General features: G+C 40.0%; 1 protein-coding gene across 2 annotated transcripts in view; it reads right to left on the bottom strand.

Moving 5' to 3' along the window:
- Myo81F (unconventional myosin 81F) overlaps positions 1–17,717 on the bottom strand; it is a 115,528-nt gene that overhangs the window by 18,587 nt on the left and 79,224 nt on the right. Inside the window, exons 7-22 of one of the 2 annotated variants that reach the window (XM_088257748.1) lie at positions 15,826–15,922; positions 14,609–14,748; positions 13,632–13,799; positions 12,435–12,686; positions 11,123–11,248; positions 10,561–10,800; positions 9,542–9,732; positions 8,817–9,044; positions 7,743–7,884; positions 6,577–6,815; positions 5,389–5,626; positions 3,928–4,039; positions 3,306–3,843; positions 2,899–2,965; positions 1,666–1,855; positions 294–454 (exon numbers count right to left, since the gene is read on the bottom strand). In XM_088257748.1, the coding sequence (XP_088113874.1) occupies positions 294–454; positions 1,666–1,855; positions 2,899–2,965; positions 3,306–3,843; positions 3,928–4,039; positions 5,389–5,626; positions 6,577–6,815; positions 7,743–7,884; positions 8,817–9,044; positions 9,542–9,732; positions 10,561–10,800; positions 11,123–11,248; positions 12,435–12,686; positions 13,632–13,799; positions 14,609–14,748; positions 15,826–15,922 (3,129 nt within the window). The remainder of the gene's footprint in view (positions 1–293; positions 455–1,665; positions 1,856–2,898; positions 2,966–3,305; positions 3,844–3,927; positions 4,040–5,388; positions 5,627–6,576; positions 6,816–7,742; positions 7,885–8,816; positions 9,045–9,541; positions 9,733–10,560; positions 10,801–11,122; positions 11,249–12,434; positions 12,687–13,631; positions 13,800–14,608; positions 14,749–15,825; positions 15,923–17,717) is intronic. The other variant, XM_088257749.1, reaches the window with a different exon arrangement.

The raw sequence follows: 17,717 nt of genomic DNA, 5'->3' as shown, positions 1-17,717 counted from the left end.
GGCGCTTTGCAGGTTATTCCTTACAAAAAAACTGATGTATTTCTAAAACTACCCTAATAATTCAAGTACCCTGAAGATTGAAGTATAATATGACTAGTTACCCTGAGGATTAAAGTGTAATATGACTAGTTACCCTGAAGATTGAAGTGTAATATGACTAGTTACCCTGAGGATTGAAGGGTAATATGATTGATCACCCTGAAGATTGAATTATAAAATGACTAGTTACCCTGAAGATTGAAGTGTAATATGACTATTTACCCTGAAGATTGAATTATAATATGACTAGTTACCCTGAAGATGTTGCAGGCAATGGTCACATTGTCAGGGTCCTCCATGTGAATGTGCGAGGTTGGGATAGTGTTGCCCTTGTAGTACATGATCATCTCATACTTGGGGATCATCTCCAGGGATTTGGAGCGGTTCTTTCTGGTCAGAGTTGCCATTATCGTACCTAGAAAGATAAACGTAAGATTTGTGAGGAATATTGAGTGGTACATACTAAATGAGAAAAAGATATCGCATTTAGTAAATGATTTTTGTCTCTATGCTTAGCTTTCCGCCTCCATAGTGTAGTGGCTAGCGCGTTTGGCTACTGTGCTAGAGGTCCTGGGGGGGGTCGAAATATTTGCAAGTTTCCCATTTTTAAATATCAAATCATAGGAAATACAGAATAATCGGTGGGTGTGTACGAGGAGAAGCGCAAATATGGAAGAGGCGAAGTTGCAAAAACAGAGTGATTTGGTGTTCTATTCTCTCTTCCTACCCTTGCGGGAAAGCGGCGTGATGAATACAAAAAAGCACACATACGCGATTTAGAATGAAAAATCAAAATGCTCTCTCAAAATTCATTGACCAATCTTGCCGCATTAGTGCAGTCAAGCTTCTGAACAGGTTAACGAAGCATAGCATTATGTGTACACGAAGCAGATATAGAGAAGATGGATGAGAGAAGCTTGCATAAAACAGCTGTAAAGCTTAGAGTATGATAATATCCATGTGATTTATACACGATCTTCGTGTAAAAGCGTTAAAATAATGGATTTATATGATTATTAAACAATGCAAGTGGAGTTTGTATGTTAGGTTAGTGGATGAAGCACCTAACCAGATATCAGAAGGACCTGAGTTCAAATCCCGGCTTGATTGATTTACACTGATTTTTTATATCTGGAATTTTTTTTAAAAATTGAAAGTTAAAAAGATATAGACTTATAACATATCTCATACTAGTTTCGCTGTGCCTCTCCAAAAAAGAGACTAAGCTCTTGTGCTTGGAGAGGAACTTACACTCAATTATTGATTGTACTTAATTAATGATAGAATCGTCTATTTTTTAAATAGTAGTCATTTAATTTATAATTTTTTTTTAAACTTTTTTTTTTTGTATCTGTAGAAAAACAGAATTAAAGACAACGTCCCAAGGACACAACTCTAAAATTTAGACTAAGGTTCACAGTGTTTGAAAATGATGTGGAATACATGAAACATGTGTCACAATAGATTTTAAGAAACAGTGGTACTTACTAAGTAAAACTAAAAAAAAAAAGACATTTAAAAATAAAATTAGCATGCTAGCCAATTTACAATCCAGCATCGCTGTACAGTCCAGGCGAGGTTAAGAAGCAAGCCAATATGAAGAAGAAGAAGCAGAATCATAATTACTGTTGATGGAACCTTCGGGAGAGCGCGGGTGCTGGTTAAAGTGCGCCTCCGCGAACTCCAGGATGTCGTGGTGCAGCTCGTCGGGGGCCGCGGGGGCGGCCGGCTCGTTCCTCTCCTGCAGGCGGCGCTCAACTCGGCCGCGGCGGCGCGCGGTGCGTTCGCCGCAGACGATACCGTTAGCCGTCGTCCGCTGGGGGAGAAGAAAACAATATATATGTACATTCTGATGCTTCCGGCATATTCCCAGGTCTGGAATGGAAACTCTTGGTTTCCATTCAGACCAAACCATTTAAAAAAAATATATCGCTATTTAATTTTATGTCAGTATTTAATCAATCATGTAAAGTTTTTCACAAATAAAGATAAAAAGGATAACTTAAACTAGCTAAATTATTTTTTTAAATAAATAACCCCCAAAAGCGTCTATTTTAGATGCTTGTCTGCAGGTGGGATAGTAAGGATAGGGAAGGTAAATGTGAAAAATACACAAACACCTAGACCAATTGAAAATAAATCTTTCTTGAATACATTTTGCCATTGGCGGGAATCGAACCCGCGACGCCAGTTTCGCAGTCGAGCGTCTACCCAACTACGCCTGCCTAATCATCATGCAACTTCCCCGGAGGGATAGGCAAAGAGAATAGAATGCCACACCAATCTGTCTTTGCACACAATCTTCGCCTATTCCACATTCATACATACACGACGACTGTAACGACATTCACCGTTCTATCCATGATTGACAATTAAGGCTCAGTATTCGATAAGTCGCAAATTTATTTTCTCTAAACCCAGGTAACATTGTTTTTTTTTCTAAAAACATCATTTTTGTAATGAAAAAATAAGTTTTTCTTTGAAATAATTATATGGTTTTGAAAAGAAAAGAGTTACTGAAAGGTAAGGAGTTAAAAAAATATACATAAAAATATAAAATAAATTCATTAAAAAATTCAGGCGTTCGGGCAAAAACCTTTTCGACGGTTGGCCGGCGAATGAGTTCAGTCTTTGCAAATATCCCCTTAACATTTTCAATACAAACTTATGCGACAACTATGGTTGAAAATTATAAGTTAGCAGGGAACTTTATTGATGCATAGGAGATTCTTTTTCTGAATTATTTTACATACTGAAAACACTTGGATATATCATTTTCTATGCTTTCCGAGGTTAAATAAAAAATTTTCCATTCAGTTTTATTATTTATTTTTTGAATGCGTCATTTTTTGTTTATACCTGTGGTTCTGGGGAACTCATGCTGTTGGGTTCTGCGTGACCATTCATCATCGGCTGCTGCAAAGGTCTGAAAAATCAAATAAAAAATCATATGTAGGATAAGGCAAAGAGGACCTGGTCAATCTTTGTTTCTATAGATTTTTCGATACAAGGTCAAATACTGAATACCACTGATATCTATATACAATATATTAGACATTAAAATATTGTAAAAGATTTAAGAGGTCAAGAGATGGAGACCTTGGGAGAATAAAAGAGGTGTCGGAAGATCTCAAAAAAGATGGTCCGATGACATAGCGGCTGTAGGGGGTAGAAACTGGACTAGACAAAAAAATGGAAGGATAAGGAAGAGTCCTATAGCAGTGGAGGACAGAAAGCTGAAGAAGAAGAAAAGATTTAAAACTTACGGTGGTGCGGGCTGAGCATTTTGTTGTAGCGGTTGTTTTTCTACAGCATTCTGATACTGAGCCGGGGGAGGGGGTAGTGGTGGCGAAGCGAGGGGCGGAGCCGGCACGTGGTTACTCATGGCCTGCACGTGATTGGCCGGCGGCTGAACGTGATTATTCACGATTGGCGCGTGATTTGTCGGCGCCTGAACATGATTATTCACAACCGGCGCGTGATTCGTCGGCGCCTGGACATGATTATGCATGACCGGCGCATGATTCATCGGCGCCTGCACGTGATCTTTCATCACCGGGACGTGATTGGCTGGCGCCTGGATGTGGTTGCTCGGCGCCTGGGTGTGATTGGTCGCCGGGTGTGGCGCAGGCGGAGTTACCGCCGGGGGTGGTGGCGGGGGTGGCGAAGGGGAGAGGAGTGGAAGCGGCGGAGGGGGCGGAGAGGGTGGCGGAGGGAGTTCCGGATCGATTCTCGGTATCACAGCTTCGTAAATCGGTTCTACAGGTTTCGCTGGCGGAGGACAGCCATTCACGACAATAGTATCTGAAAAATATATGACATTTTAACTTCTATCATGGTGTCATAGCATAAAACATTTTTTTAAAATTATAGTTATTAGTTACAAACCTGTTAGAGGCAGAGTATTGGGCGGAGGTGGCGGGGGTCCATGAGGAGCGGGAGGTAAGGCCGCCCTTTGTAAAGCCAGCGATCTGATCTCGGCTTGCAGGACATTTTCCAGCTGAAAATATGTAAGGTAATTTAGTATCAATAGTTAATTTTCACAATATTTAAATTTAAGCTTTCACCATTTATTTATGTCTGGAGTATTAGACATGGTGCGATCACATTAAATGACAACGTTTTGAAAATTAGTCACTGATTTAACTTTATTGTCACTAGTTTTAAATTCAATCATTTAAAGCTAATCATGCTAAAACTGCATGTTGCGTATTTATTTAGTAAGTTTTGATGTCAAATATTTGAAAATTTGACATCAAAATCTTAAGCTGGAAAGATGAAGTAGTAGTAACTGATATTATAAGAGCTATTTCCTCCATATTTTTTCTGAACTTAAAAATAATATTAAATCATTTTTTTCCTTTTTTTATTTTTATAATTTCAAATCATGATTGATAAATTTCAAAGTGTTTTTAAAATGTTGTTTATGATAAAAACCATAATAAGCCAGTATCGCGAGTTCTACGTGCTAAGTGGTATATAAGGACGTTAATTTTTTTGTCTGCTAGCGACATGTTATTTCTTTCACTCTAATAAATGTGGTATTACCACAAGGAGAGAGGGAGACAATTAGATCACTCCGCTTTCGTTTGATCTGATTTACGCCATCTTGCTTATTGGACGGCCGCCGCCAGCCCGCCGGTCACCGCTGCACTAGGCAGGACGTGGAATCTATGACTCACTTGGCGGTGAATTACGATCTACGACATGGGTGACCTTTTCAGCAGCCGGGCCATATTTCAGAAATGAGATTTGCTACCGGGTCGTACAACAAAATTTGTTTAATAATTCAAAGCAAACATGAAATATGTTGTTATTTTAAAGACGGTATAAAAAATGATATTCAAACATATTTGTTAAATTAGGGACAGGCTTATTTTTGAGAAATCAGTGTTCTGTTCTGGACATAGAATTTTAATGACACTCTCCAAAAATCCCTTAACCATTTCACAATCTGAATATTGGTTTGATTTTTTCACTAGTATCATGGCTATTGCGTAACTAACTTTTACAAAGTAATTTGAATCTTGAATCACTCTAGTCAGTAGGTAATAGCAGCATCAATGTGTGTTTAAAAGCCGAGCGCAAAATATTGTGATTGTATGTTCAAATGAATAGAAGAAATTGTTTTGATAATGAGATACTTCCATATATGGATATGATACGAACTACGCACGATGGAATGTTCTTTTGGTGGTTTTATGTTACTCAGCGGGCCACAAGAAGACACCCGGCAGGCCGCATGCGGCCACTCTTGATCTACAATATACGATTTCAATACAATTTTTCTTCCAGGAAAATGTGCCATGAGAATGACCGACGGTTTTCCTTGTGACGATTGGGCCGTACCTCTTCATCCAGGTCTCCGACCAGCTGATCCATATGGTCTCCGATCTCCTGGATGGTCTGCGCGGCGGCTGGCCGGCCCGTGCCCGACACGTCGGCCAGGAAGGCGAACAGGTTGTCCAGGTCCACCGAGTTGCCCACGCGCGGCACGGCCTCGTCCGAGGGCGGGGGCATCTCCGTGGACGGCTCCGCGGCCGCACCCTCCTTGGCGCGGGCCTCCGCCTCTGCGGCAGCCTCGGCTCTGAAATGAAAACAAAACAGTTGAACATTTGATAAGTTGTATACAGTTATAATCTAAGTATAGAGTAAGACCACTGCTGACAATTCGTCGGCAGTTCTGTCAGAACTTCGGGACGCGGATCTGATTTGGGGACTGCCTGGAGACAGTTTGTGGACTCCATATGCTCCACCTAGGGAGCGGATATGGTTTAATTAATTAATAGAGTAAGAAGTAAAAATATCCTTGGAGGACATTGTACGGTAAGTAGCTCATTCACATTGTGGTTTAACATCTCTTAAGGCGTAAAACAGGGATGTGTAATGTCACCGTGGGTGTTTAACCGCTCGGGTTTTTTTTCACAAAAATAGATCTAAATAAGAGTTTACAAAATTTTAAGTTGTCCAGTTCAACAAAAAAAAAACTGAAGCAAAAAATAAAATATAAAAAACTAGTCTAACTATAATAATTGAAAAGAAAAATATATAAAATATGAATATAAGAAGATAAAATTCAATTTATCGAAGACTTTCCAATAAAAAGCATCATGTGGCAACTAGCGAGCTCAGTTGGATTGCTTAACTTAAGTACCGTAGAACGGGGCTACTTGAACTTTGATGTGTTACTTGAGCCCAGAACAAAAAAAAGATTTAAACCTGTATTTGGTCTACAATAATAAATGTATCGACATGATTTGATACTTCGATCGATACTGTGATCTAAATAATTTTTTTGTACTGGGCTCAAGTAACACATCAAAGTTCAAGTAGCCCCGTTCTACGGTAACGCAAACAAGTGGAAACACGCGAGCAGTATTTGGGTTAGCGCGATATAACACACGCACCGTCTACAAAACTACTCATTCAAAAGCATTAGTGGTTAATGTATCCGTGGATAATCGCATGTGCAAAATTCCATCATCCTTATTGCGAAACCTGCAAAATAACTAGTCAAATGAATGAGGGTATACTCACGCGGCAGCGGCCTCGGCCTCGCGCCGGCGCATCTCGTCGTCCACGCGGCGCATCTCGCGCAGCGCGGCGGCCACCTCGCGCCCGAAGGCGCCGCGTAGGTGGCTCTGCAGCACGAGCGCGGCGCGGCGCAGGCGCAGGAAGGCCGCGCGCGCGCGCCAGCCGCGCAGCGCCGCCTGCAGCCGCAGGGCCGCGCCGCGCCGCCGCAGGTACCAGCGCCGCTGCACGCACCACCGGTACCACTGGAGGGAGGGACATTACAGCATCACCTCATTAAGTCGTCCATACGCATTTGCAATAGAAAAACTAGGTTGTTATTGAAGGAAAATCAATATCTATTTTTCAAAACTAATGCATCCCGCTCTTCGTATTACTCCCTCTTGCATATATGTACACTTAATGGTTTTACCAATATAACAACATTTAAGTTTAACCGTTTTAGTGCTGAGATTTTTCCATATTTGAATGCTAAAATTGCCAGACTTTTTTGCAAAAAACGGTCTTTTTGTCTGTTTGGAGCTGCCTAAGGATTATTACTCTCAAGTCACTTTGAGTATAATAAACATTTTGTGTAATGTTTGACAATCACTATTGGACAATTCCGACATGTAAGGGCGAAAACAATATGTTTGAAAAAATGTGTTTTTAAAAATAAGTGAAAATTGTGAATATTATTGACAAGTTGCAACTTTAGAAATGCGCATTCTCCAACACAACCTCCCAGCTTGACCGCCAAAATACACTGACATCAGCATATCGACGGGCCGCACTTTTGAGTCTAGTTGTGATCGGTAGCCTGGACGGAAAGAGAGGGAGAGGAAGATCCCCACACGATGGACCAATCAAATTAAGACAGCAGCAGGCACCTCGGTGGTTGGAGCACTACGTGTAGGACAGTCAAGGGATAACTGCAGAAGAGTCATTGCTTCTGCAAGGGTCACAGCCCTCAGCAATGAGGAATAAGAGGAAGAAGAGTCTAGAGTCTATCTGATTAGAGACATCTGAGACTGTCAAGTTGTAGCATTGTATATATGTGGAGAATCGTGTCAGACGTCCTTGAGTCATCATGACTACTTTTCTCCACTCTCAGACTACTTTGGTTAACCTTCGCTAAGTGTTCTCCTCCTGAGTTCATGGGAGAGTAATTGATTGATCAGTTTGGTACTAACCGTCTGTATCCTGAGAGCCTGGGCCGCCAGGAGAGCCGCTCTCCTCTCCTCGAGCGATGCGTGTGCACCGCTACGTAGGAATATCTTGGTACGTCCCGCCTGCCACTGCGTATTCTGGATGCTCATCTCTGTCATTATCACCCTGCAAACACCAAAACACTCATTCAATACCACCACCACTTTCAATCAAATATTGTAATGTAAAATAATATAATGTAACAACGATCGATATTTCTTTCTGAGGATGTTTGTTTCCATTTTATAACATTCATTGAGATTTCGGGATAGGTATTTGTCGTTTTAACCCACATTGTTTGCATTGTGGTTTTTCATTAACTATACTCATAGTCTGCCGCCCGACCCTCAGTATACTAATCACAAGTAATTGCAAACCCAATACTGATCTGTACAATATTTTTTGGCATCTCTCTCGCTCTATCAAAAGTAAGCAAATATAACATTTATAAGCATCTCCCTCTCTCCCAATACCAACATCATGTAAAAGACATTTTTAAGGATTTCCCGTAAATGTGTATAAAACCTTTATAGTGCTGAGAGTCGAATTGTTGACTTCGTAATCCTACTTCAAAATTGTTCAAGGTACAACACAGTTCCGACTTAAACTGATTCTTCATTAGGTAACTACCTTCTGAATTGCTTCTGACTTTAGTCGTTAGAGTAATAAGAATCAATATATTGACTCTGATATACTTTCTAATTCGTCAACAATATTCACAAATAAACAAACGTACCAAACTTTAAGTGAAAAACAGGAATACATTTTTTTGTAAAAATCTATTATTTTGGAAACATTGCGTGTGGCGATGAGGATATCCTGGAAAGACTGGTTGTGATTGGAAGCTTGGTGGGGAAGAGAGGGAGAGGAAGATCCCCACACGATAGACCGATCAAGTTATGACAGCAGCAGGCACCTCGGTGATTGGAGCGCTACGTGCAGTGCAGTCAAGGGATAACTGGAGAAGTCATTGCTTTCACAAGGGTCACAACCCTCAGTAATGAGGACCAAAGCGGAGAAGAAGAAAAGCTAAATTAGAAATGAGTAGGTATACTAACCTGACGGCCTCGTTGACGTCGATGGTCCTCAGCTTGGTCCTGGTGGGTGACGGCAGCAGGCAGGCGTAGCGCTGCAGCGCGGCGGTGGCGGGCAGGTGCGCCGGGAAGCCCTCGCGCCGGATGCGCACGATGTCCAGCATGCCGAGGTAGCGCAGCTGCGCCAGCACCAGCTCCGAGTCGTACTGCCCCGGCGCCTTGTCCGAGTTGGGCTTAATGCAACGCACGTACCTGGAAATCAATCAATTTGTGACATTCTGTACTTCTTTACATACCTATTATAACCAAAGAATATTCGCCGCCATCTTAGAATACCCTAATCCCTCACCAAGGAGCCAGTTCGCTAAGCCATTCTCTCTAAACACAGATTTGAATCAAAAGACTTTTGATTCCAATTTTTAAAAAAAAAAACGATAAAAGAAAGTAATGTGCGTTTTACAAATAAATCTCATGAATTAAAACTCTTCAAAAAAGATCTCACTTTAGTGTTTTCATACAAATATAGTGTTGGTATATCATATTTTAGGAAATCTGTGTGTAAATGATGTTTTATGATTTGATCATACTAAAAATATACAGTGACGGATAAGAAATTAAGGTGTATGTGATCGGCAATGAGCTGTCCTGCTAACTAGCTAAGAATATGCATTCGTAGCAGGCCAACGGAAAATCCGATCCAGCAGCAAGCATCTATTGGGATCATCTTGAAACATTGTCGGTCCACTTACCAAGGGTTGGTGGCCTGCAACACATCCACCAGCTGCTGCAGCTGCGCTCTAAAGGTGTCGCACACGGTGGGCCTGCCCTTAGAGGTGCCCCTCTGCCCGGGGGGCGGGGGCGGCGGCGGCGCAGGTGGTGATGCGGGCACGCTGCCTCCGCTTGAAGGCCGCGGAGACCCCGCTACCGAGTACCCATTCTCCTGCAAAGATCATCAAATATGTAACGAAAATTTGCTGAAATTCCAACCGCTAATGGCTCTGATGTTTCTCACATAAGAACGTGTTACTTGTGCTCATAATAGAGGGTTGACGAGGTGTGGGAGATCTTAGATCTCCTGGCTCCTGAATAGTTGAGATTGGACGGGGATCAGATCAGTTAAGGCGCTGTTTAGAGCTGCCCAAAACAGGGACACATACTCTCAAGTGATAGTCAACTAGGGGGATCAGACAAGACATATGGAGAAGAATGCTTGCGCACATGTGCACTGTAACATTTCAATAGATATTTTTTGGAGCAATATAATAGTTGGGTGATCTGATTCCCCAGTCAAATTACTTGTGAACTCATATGATGATGTTCAAATCTAATAGTTGGTTAGTAATAATAACGCTTTAGCACCAACATAAAAAAAACTATCAACCATCACAGTTTTTCGCCGCAGGGGTAGAGAGAGAGAACAGTACATTTTTGAGTGGTCACTTTAATCACCCTTGATTGACATCCACATTAAACAATTAAAAAAAAAAATGTATTTAGATGTTAACAAAACCTAATCAGGGAGCTCTAAAGGCAGCACAATGCAGGGACTGGAGTATTGTCCGAGGTTCCAGAGAAAGCAAGCAGGGGGGGCTACGATCCTCAGAATTGAGAGAAACGACCGTAGAGAAGAAGTGGATACAGTAGAACCTCAATTATCCGGATTAATTTAGGATAAAGATAGTCCGGATAATCAAAGTTCCATTGTATTAAAAATAGATATGGATCACGGTAGCTAGGTTGCCAGGTTGCCATGGCTGGTAGGTGATACCTGATAGGTGGTGAGCTCCTGCACGAAGGTGTTTTCGGAGCGGCTGAGGTGGTCGAGAAAGACGTCCTGCTGCGTGTCCCGGTTCTTGTCCACGAAGCCCGAGACGCAGTAGGTGACGGTGCCCGCGTAGTGCCGCACGCCGAACTCCGACTCCCAGCGGCGCCGGTCCTCGCCCTTCACGAAGCACGGGTGCTCCGAGAACTCCCCGTGCACGTTGGTCAGGTACGCCCCGTCCGAACCCTGGCAATACAAACATGACAAAGATTAAAATATGATCAAAATACATGACACATTCGTTTGAAAATACCATAACTAGGCGAAATAATTGACACAATATTAATTTTTTTTTTATTAATAAAATACAACTTAGCAGACTCAAAAAATCTGTGTTTGATTTAAAAATTAATACATAAATTAAATAACAAATACATTTTTACTTTTGACAGAAAGAAAAAAAATGTATTTTTTTTTTAAATTTAAACATTTTTGGCAATTGTGATTTGAATATTTTGCAAGATTCGGTCCCCTAAATTTTAAGTAAGTGGACTGTCACCATTCCTACCTTGGGCATATGGCACTGTTCAGAGAGGAGCTTCAGCAGACTCCTCGGCGGGCGCTCTATCAACTCCAGGCAGGTTGTGTTGTCCGTGAACTGGATGTGGGAGAACACGATGCTCTCCTGGCGGTACTACAAATCATAAACAAAGATTCCGTAAAGGACTGTTACAGCATCCATATAATTTATTAGGGAATTATATTTATATCAATACATATATACTGATATCAAGGTCCGGATGGTGTCCTATCTGGAGCGTGTGCTGAAAGGAGAGAAGTACAAGCTATTGCACCAAATATGAGGATTGATAAGGTGTGGGCAGAAGACAGATCTCCTGGCTCCAGAATATACGAGATTGGATGATGATCAGGACCGTCGAGGCACTATTTAGACCTGTCCATGACAACGACAATTACTCTCAAGTGATAGTGGACGTTAGGAGGACCTAACATGACACAAACTGAAGAAGAAGGGAATTATACAGCTTATACATAAAAAAAAACTATAAAAATAGTCGGATTCAACAATAACAAAAGGCAATGAAATAATTCCACATATAAGGATACTTTAATACATATCGCTCACTCCTTTCAAGAACGTCATTAATCAAAAAACTTGATTTTTCAGGAGAACGTTTTGAATGTTTAAAAATATAATACAATGCATTGAAAATAAATATCAAGCCACTTATTGAACATATCTTTTTAGATAAAACCTGAAGGTTTTTTATCCATTTGAAAAATATTTAGTATTTTTAAAAAAATAATTAAACAACACTTTTTCTTCAAAATGCAAAAACAACACTTTCTGCCCTGTAGCGGGTGAATATTTAGTTTAAAATATGTCGCTTTTGCTGGGATGTAGTACATTTTCTGGGCATTCCGAAAACATGCACAACTGAAAATTAACAATTTTTGATTTATGACGTTTTTGATAGGAGTGAGTGATATAAGGATAATTTTGAGGCAAATGTAAGTGGGAAAAGGAGCAGAGGAAGACCGAGAAAAACATGGCACGATCAGGTATGCCAAATACTTGAAAGTGGTCAGGTTAAGAGTCGTAACAATCGGCGGGTATGTATGAGGAGATGCATGAACGTGGAAGAGGCGAAGAATGTTTGCAAAGACAGAGTGGTGTGGCGTTCTATTATCTCTGCCTACCCCTGCGGGGAAGCGGCGTGATGGTTAATTAGTTAGTTAGTTAGGATATTTTATTGAATAGTAAGAGAGAAAAGGTATTTTTAAATATGGCAGGGTGGGTGTATGTGAGTTTCTAAGCGGTATTACACAAACTGAACAATGAATGACAATTTTCTTACGATTTCTTGCTCCAGCGCAAAGACATAGTGATTGAAGAACTTGTGCAGTTTCTCGTTGGTGTAGTTGATGCAGAGCTGCTCGAAGGAGTTGGTGGCGAAGTTCTCGAAGCCGAAGATGTCCAGCACGCCGAGGAAACGCGCGCGCACGCCGGCGGGCGGAGGCGGGCGCGTGCAGCGGTTGATGTGCGCCACGAGCCACGCAAACACGCGCGAGTACAGCGCCTTGGCCATGGCGTGCCGGTTCTCGCGTGCCTGAAAATGAAAATTTGTTAAGATCCATTATTTTATCTTGTATATTAAAAGCATTGTGAACTTTGTGGTATGGTATTGTGGCAACCCACAACAATCAAATGAACAAGCATAATCGAACACCCTAACCGAGCTCGCAGCGAGCAGGAACCAGACCGTCACATTTCGTCACCGCCCGTCCACTGATCGACACGTCCTTCAACTGTTCTCACATTAGAATCACACGATTATTCTTAAATATTTCTTGATTGTAATTTACTAGAACTGAATAAATTTTGTTAAAAGTAATCCGCTTTCATCTTGCTTCCCTTCTGTTAAATTAAGTTGGTGTTCAACTAGAAACCATAGTATTATAACACTCTCCTTATCATTCATCGTTCACTTCGCGTAATACCACTTTAATATATATTTCATTAAAGTAGTATTACACAAAATGAACGATGAATGATAAGGAGGGTGTTTTATTATTTTAACCTGTCTGGGAGTATGCCTGCACACGGTTGATAATGTCAAGAAGGATTTATCAATAATGTATTTTTCTTCTATATTCTCATATATTCCGCCACCGTAGTGTTATGGTCAGCACGCTCGGCTACCGTTCTGGAGGTCCCGGGTTCGATTCCCAGGGGGGGATCAAATAAATATGGGTGATTTTTTCACTCAAATATTTATTCAATATTACCCTGGACTGGTACCTGAAGTGGAGGGATGATCACCTTTCCTTCATGTGTTAATGATCAAGATAACACTGTGTTTATATGATGCAGTGCCCTATGCACCATTGGGGTGCGGGTAAGGGTTTTTTATGAAAAAAGTTACAGAGAATGCTCCGGCAGCACCCATATGGCGCCAAGCCATGTCTCAAAGATATGACTACATTGACAGGTTTGAATAGGTTTCATATATATATTTTTGGTTACACTGTGCGTAAATTATGGGTTAATTAACCTCCTGTTGGCGCAGCGGTATCTCGGTGATGTTGCCCCGCACGTTGATCTGCCGCTGCAGCAGGACCTGGGCTGTGCGCTGGGCACTGAGCCCCAGGAGCGCGGCGGCCGCCGTCACTGCCTCCCCCTCCTCGCCCCCCACCAGGGCGCACCTCTCCCCGTCCACATCCTGGAACAGATAATTCAACACTTGAAATAAGAATCCATTTCTGCTATGGCCAGAATGCGCAGTTAAAATTGTCCCTAAAGAACACCTCACCACTCCTTTGCAGTGATAGTTGACAAGTGTTCAAGGGTGATACTGATAGTTCAATAGAGTGACACTGATCGTTCAATGGATTGAGACTCATGGAGAGAAACAGATTGTTTAATAGATTGACACTTATAGTTCAACATTGTGACAATGATTGTTTAATGGATTGACACTGATAGTTCAATAGAGTGACTCTGATAGTTTCAATAGAGAGACACTGATTGTTCAATGGATTGACACTCATAGTTCAATAGAGAGACTGATTATTAAATGGATTGACACTTCTAGTTTAATTTAGTAACAATAATTTTTAAATGGATTGACATTCATAGTTTAATATAGTAAGAATAATTTTGAAATGGATTGACACTCATAGTTCAAGAGAGACACTGATTATTAAATGGATTGACACTCATAGTTCAATAGAGAAATACTGGTTATTTAGTAGACTAACACCAATAGTTCAATAGAGCAACACTGATAGTTCAATAGGTGGACTGATAGTTCAAAGTGGTGGCTGTTATTCTATTTGATTCAAATAACTTGATAAGCACATCTTGTAATCCAGTTATACTCTCATACAATCCTCCAAAGTTGGTCACAGTTTAGTGAGTGAGATGGTCGTGAAGCATTTATCTTCTCGACGTTAAACAGTTTGCAGGACCTTCATAGAAGAGATCCATATCCCAGATTAACAATAAAATCAAAATGGATAAACAAATTACCTCAAAATCCACATTCCCCAACCAAAGGATGGCAGCGAGGACCTTGAACAGCCCCTCACTCATGTGCGGCGGTACTTGCAGTACTGTGAATGCCAGCCGGAGAGCTTCCAGCCTTTCCGATTCTCCTCCACAACCCATTTCTAAAAAAAAACATAAATTTAATATTTTTCTCATAAAATTGGTACCCCTAAATCAGAGGGATGATGTCCTATATAGATATTGGTGATTTTGCACAGTGATGATTTGCAAATGCCAGGTCGTAAGCCCTGGGATGCTCAGACTTCCATCTTATAAAAAAGGGGAAGAACGATACACGTTTCATATCAAGTTGAGACGCCTTTAGAGCGCTTGTGCACTATATGGAACTTTACCGTCCGGTAGTCCGTTTAAAAAAAAATAAAAAGCGACTATGAATGTTTAGCGTAATCGAATTAATGTGCACCATGATCACACACCAATCAAGCGCACAGATCCGAAGAATCATCCGTTTTATCGTGCTAACCGGACTGCCGAACAGTAAAATTCCGTGTAGTGCACAAGCGCCCTTAGACTTATTTATTGACTTGCTTTGCTGTGCAGCGGATAGGTGACACTATAATATAAAAATATTATCGATTCTTTTCCGTCATCATTTTTTCGATGCGATCTAATATCGTCCTAATAAAGAACAGCATATGTTAACAGCGGATAGCCTTTATGACATACAAATACATATCATATGAATAAATTATCATAAAATGTTGTGAATAAATTATCTGGTCAAATTATAAGCTTAAATAATAAAAATGAAAATGATATTTTCTGGCGTTTCTCATGTGTGTGATTATAATCCAGGATTCGGACCTCACATACTAATAAAAGAGTTTCTGCTTAATAAAAAGCTTCTTTTTATCTCACCAATAGATGACTCTAATGAAGTTCTAGTGATTCAAGAATAATGTTTCAAAATTGGTTAATACATATAGAACTTCCAAGAATTTGAGTAGTGTTGTTGTCAATAATGGGTAGAATTGGTGAATGTTTCACGTGTGTAAAGTGATCACTTAAACCACCCTGACGGTCATCAGCTCCGTAACTGCCCAGAATTCCATATTCTTCTTCATCTTTGATGAGATGTCAAAAAATAATGGGATAATTCCTGATCCACCTAATATTTACACCAAGTTGAAAGTGTCATCCTAAGTAAACAGATATTATTAGTATGGAAGTATAATAACCTGGTAGCACTTCAGCAGTCCCAGAGCAACCCTGCCTGAGGTAAGTGAAGTGGGATGCTTCTCGGAGACGCAGCGTAGCTTGTAGTTCGGGATCACTCTGTAAACAGTAAATATTCATCGTACTGGTGTTGCCATTCATACAATATCTTTCTAATGCCCGGCAAACTAAGCTTACTTATTTCTTGAATGTTTTTCACAGATACTTTGTGGCACATTTTATGAACTTTATAAAATAAAACAACTTTGTTTTAACCACTTTTTATTGATACACTTTATCCAACTGGTTTCGACAAGAACCTTGTCATCATCAGGGTTTATGTACTAAATTCTAAAACATTGAAATACTCATAGTTAATTACCCTTCCCTTACGATACCAAAAACTTCCATGCACTCCATACACCATATGAAAATATAATTAAAAAAAACGGGAAAAAAACTCCTAAATGTTGTTTTTATTGTGCATTGCGTAGTAAATACGTCAGCTCCGAATGACAACTTGTGAGCTACGAATGGAATCGCCCAAAACCAGTACGAAGCCGCGCGCGCATACATAAAGTGCAGCACACACAAAAACCTACTGTGCGGAATTTTTTCTAGGAACAAAAATTGGAAAAATATCAAAAATAGGACTGTTACTTAAATTCAATTGAATATTAATAATATTTAAATTTAGTTTTATCACTTTTTTAATTTCCAAAATCTCTAAATTATGCAATGAAATTACTTAGTTTCCATACTGGCTCTATTGACTGACAGACACTGTAAGTATGAATAAAAGACTAATGAGATTTTTTGAGTTGTGTAAAAACTCGTATCAAGATGCCCAGCAACCCTCGACATAGAGTAACTGGCTCATCGAGAGTTTCAAGTACTTGGGAGTTTACATAAAGAAATTTTATTTATTGTTACAGGATTCACTTTGTGGTAAGACATGATGAAATTGTAAATTGAAACTCTTATTTTTTTACCACTTGAGTTATATTAAGCTTTCCGGAGTACAAAAAAATGATGTCCGACTTTCTCTGGCGAGTGGGTTCTTTTTTACAAGAAAATTTTTTCTTCATTAAATCAATGTATTAAAAAAACACCTATTGGAAATATTTTTCAATTATGACAAAATTACACACAAATATCCACAGATGTCATTGCTATAGAAGTAACATCATACTAACTGACAGACGGACTTCGACGTTCAATAACGTCAATACTCTTTTAAGAAAAATTCGCACTGACGTTCATTTACGTCCATACTCCCGGACTGGTTAATTTTTATTTTTACGACTAGTGTCGGAAGCCACAGATGCTTCCATCTTCGGGTCTAAAATATAAACAGTTTATATTTAGACCTGAAGATGGAAGTATCTGTAGCTTCCGAAACTAGTCGTTAAAATAAAAATTAATATAACTCTTGTGGTAAAAAACAAGTGTTTTAATTTACAATTACATAAAGGAAAATGGCAGCCTTCATAAAGACCTGGGAGTGCGTTTAGTGTAAAACGTAAGAGCTGACAAGCTTAATGGATTTTTTGGAAAGCTTAATTGGAAGCTTTTCATTAATGGATTCATATCTTTCCATTTTGAATTTAAGTTTTACTTGGTAATTACCACTATTTCTTAAAATCTATTGTGATATACGTTTCAATGCCTTCCGTATCATTCAAACACCGTATGTGAAACCAAGTCTAAATTTTAGAGTTATAATAATTTGGATAATTTGTATAGCGCCATTTTCGTAAAATACTACCTCAAGGGCGCTTATAAAGACATGGATAATAATAATAATAATAAGATGATGATGATAATGATATAAAAAAAAAAATGGATTAAAACGTCGTCAATCGATCTCGGGCTGTCGAGTCTGGAGCGGGGAAAAGATGAGCCGACAAATTAA

Source organism: Brachycentrus maculatus, unplaced genomic scaffold (genome assembly GCF_059751285.1).
Source record: "Brachycentrus maculatus isolate JH-2025_06_01 unplaced genomic scaffold, ASM5975128v1 h1tg000087l, whole genome shotgun sequence".
Taxonomy (NCBI): Eukaryota; Metazoa; Arthropoda; class Insecta; order Trichoptera; family Brachycentridae; genus Brachycentrus; species Brachycentrus maculatus.
This window is presented reverse-complemented; position numbering and strand designations above follow the sequence as displayed.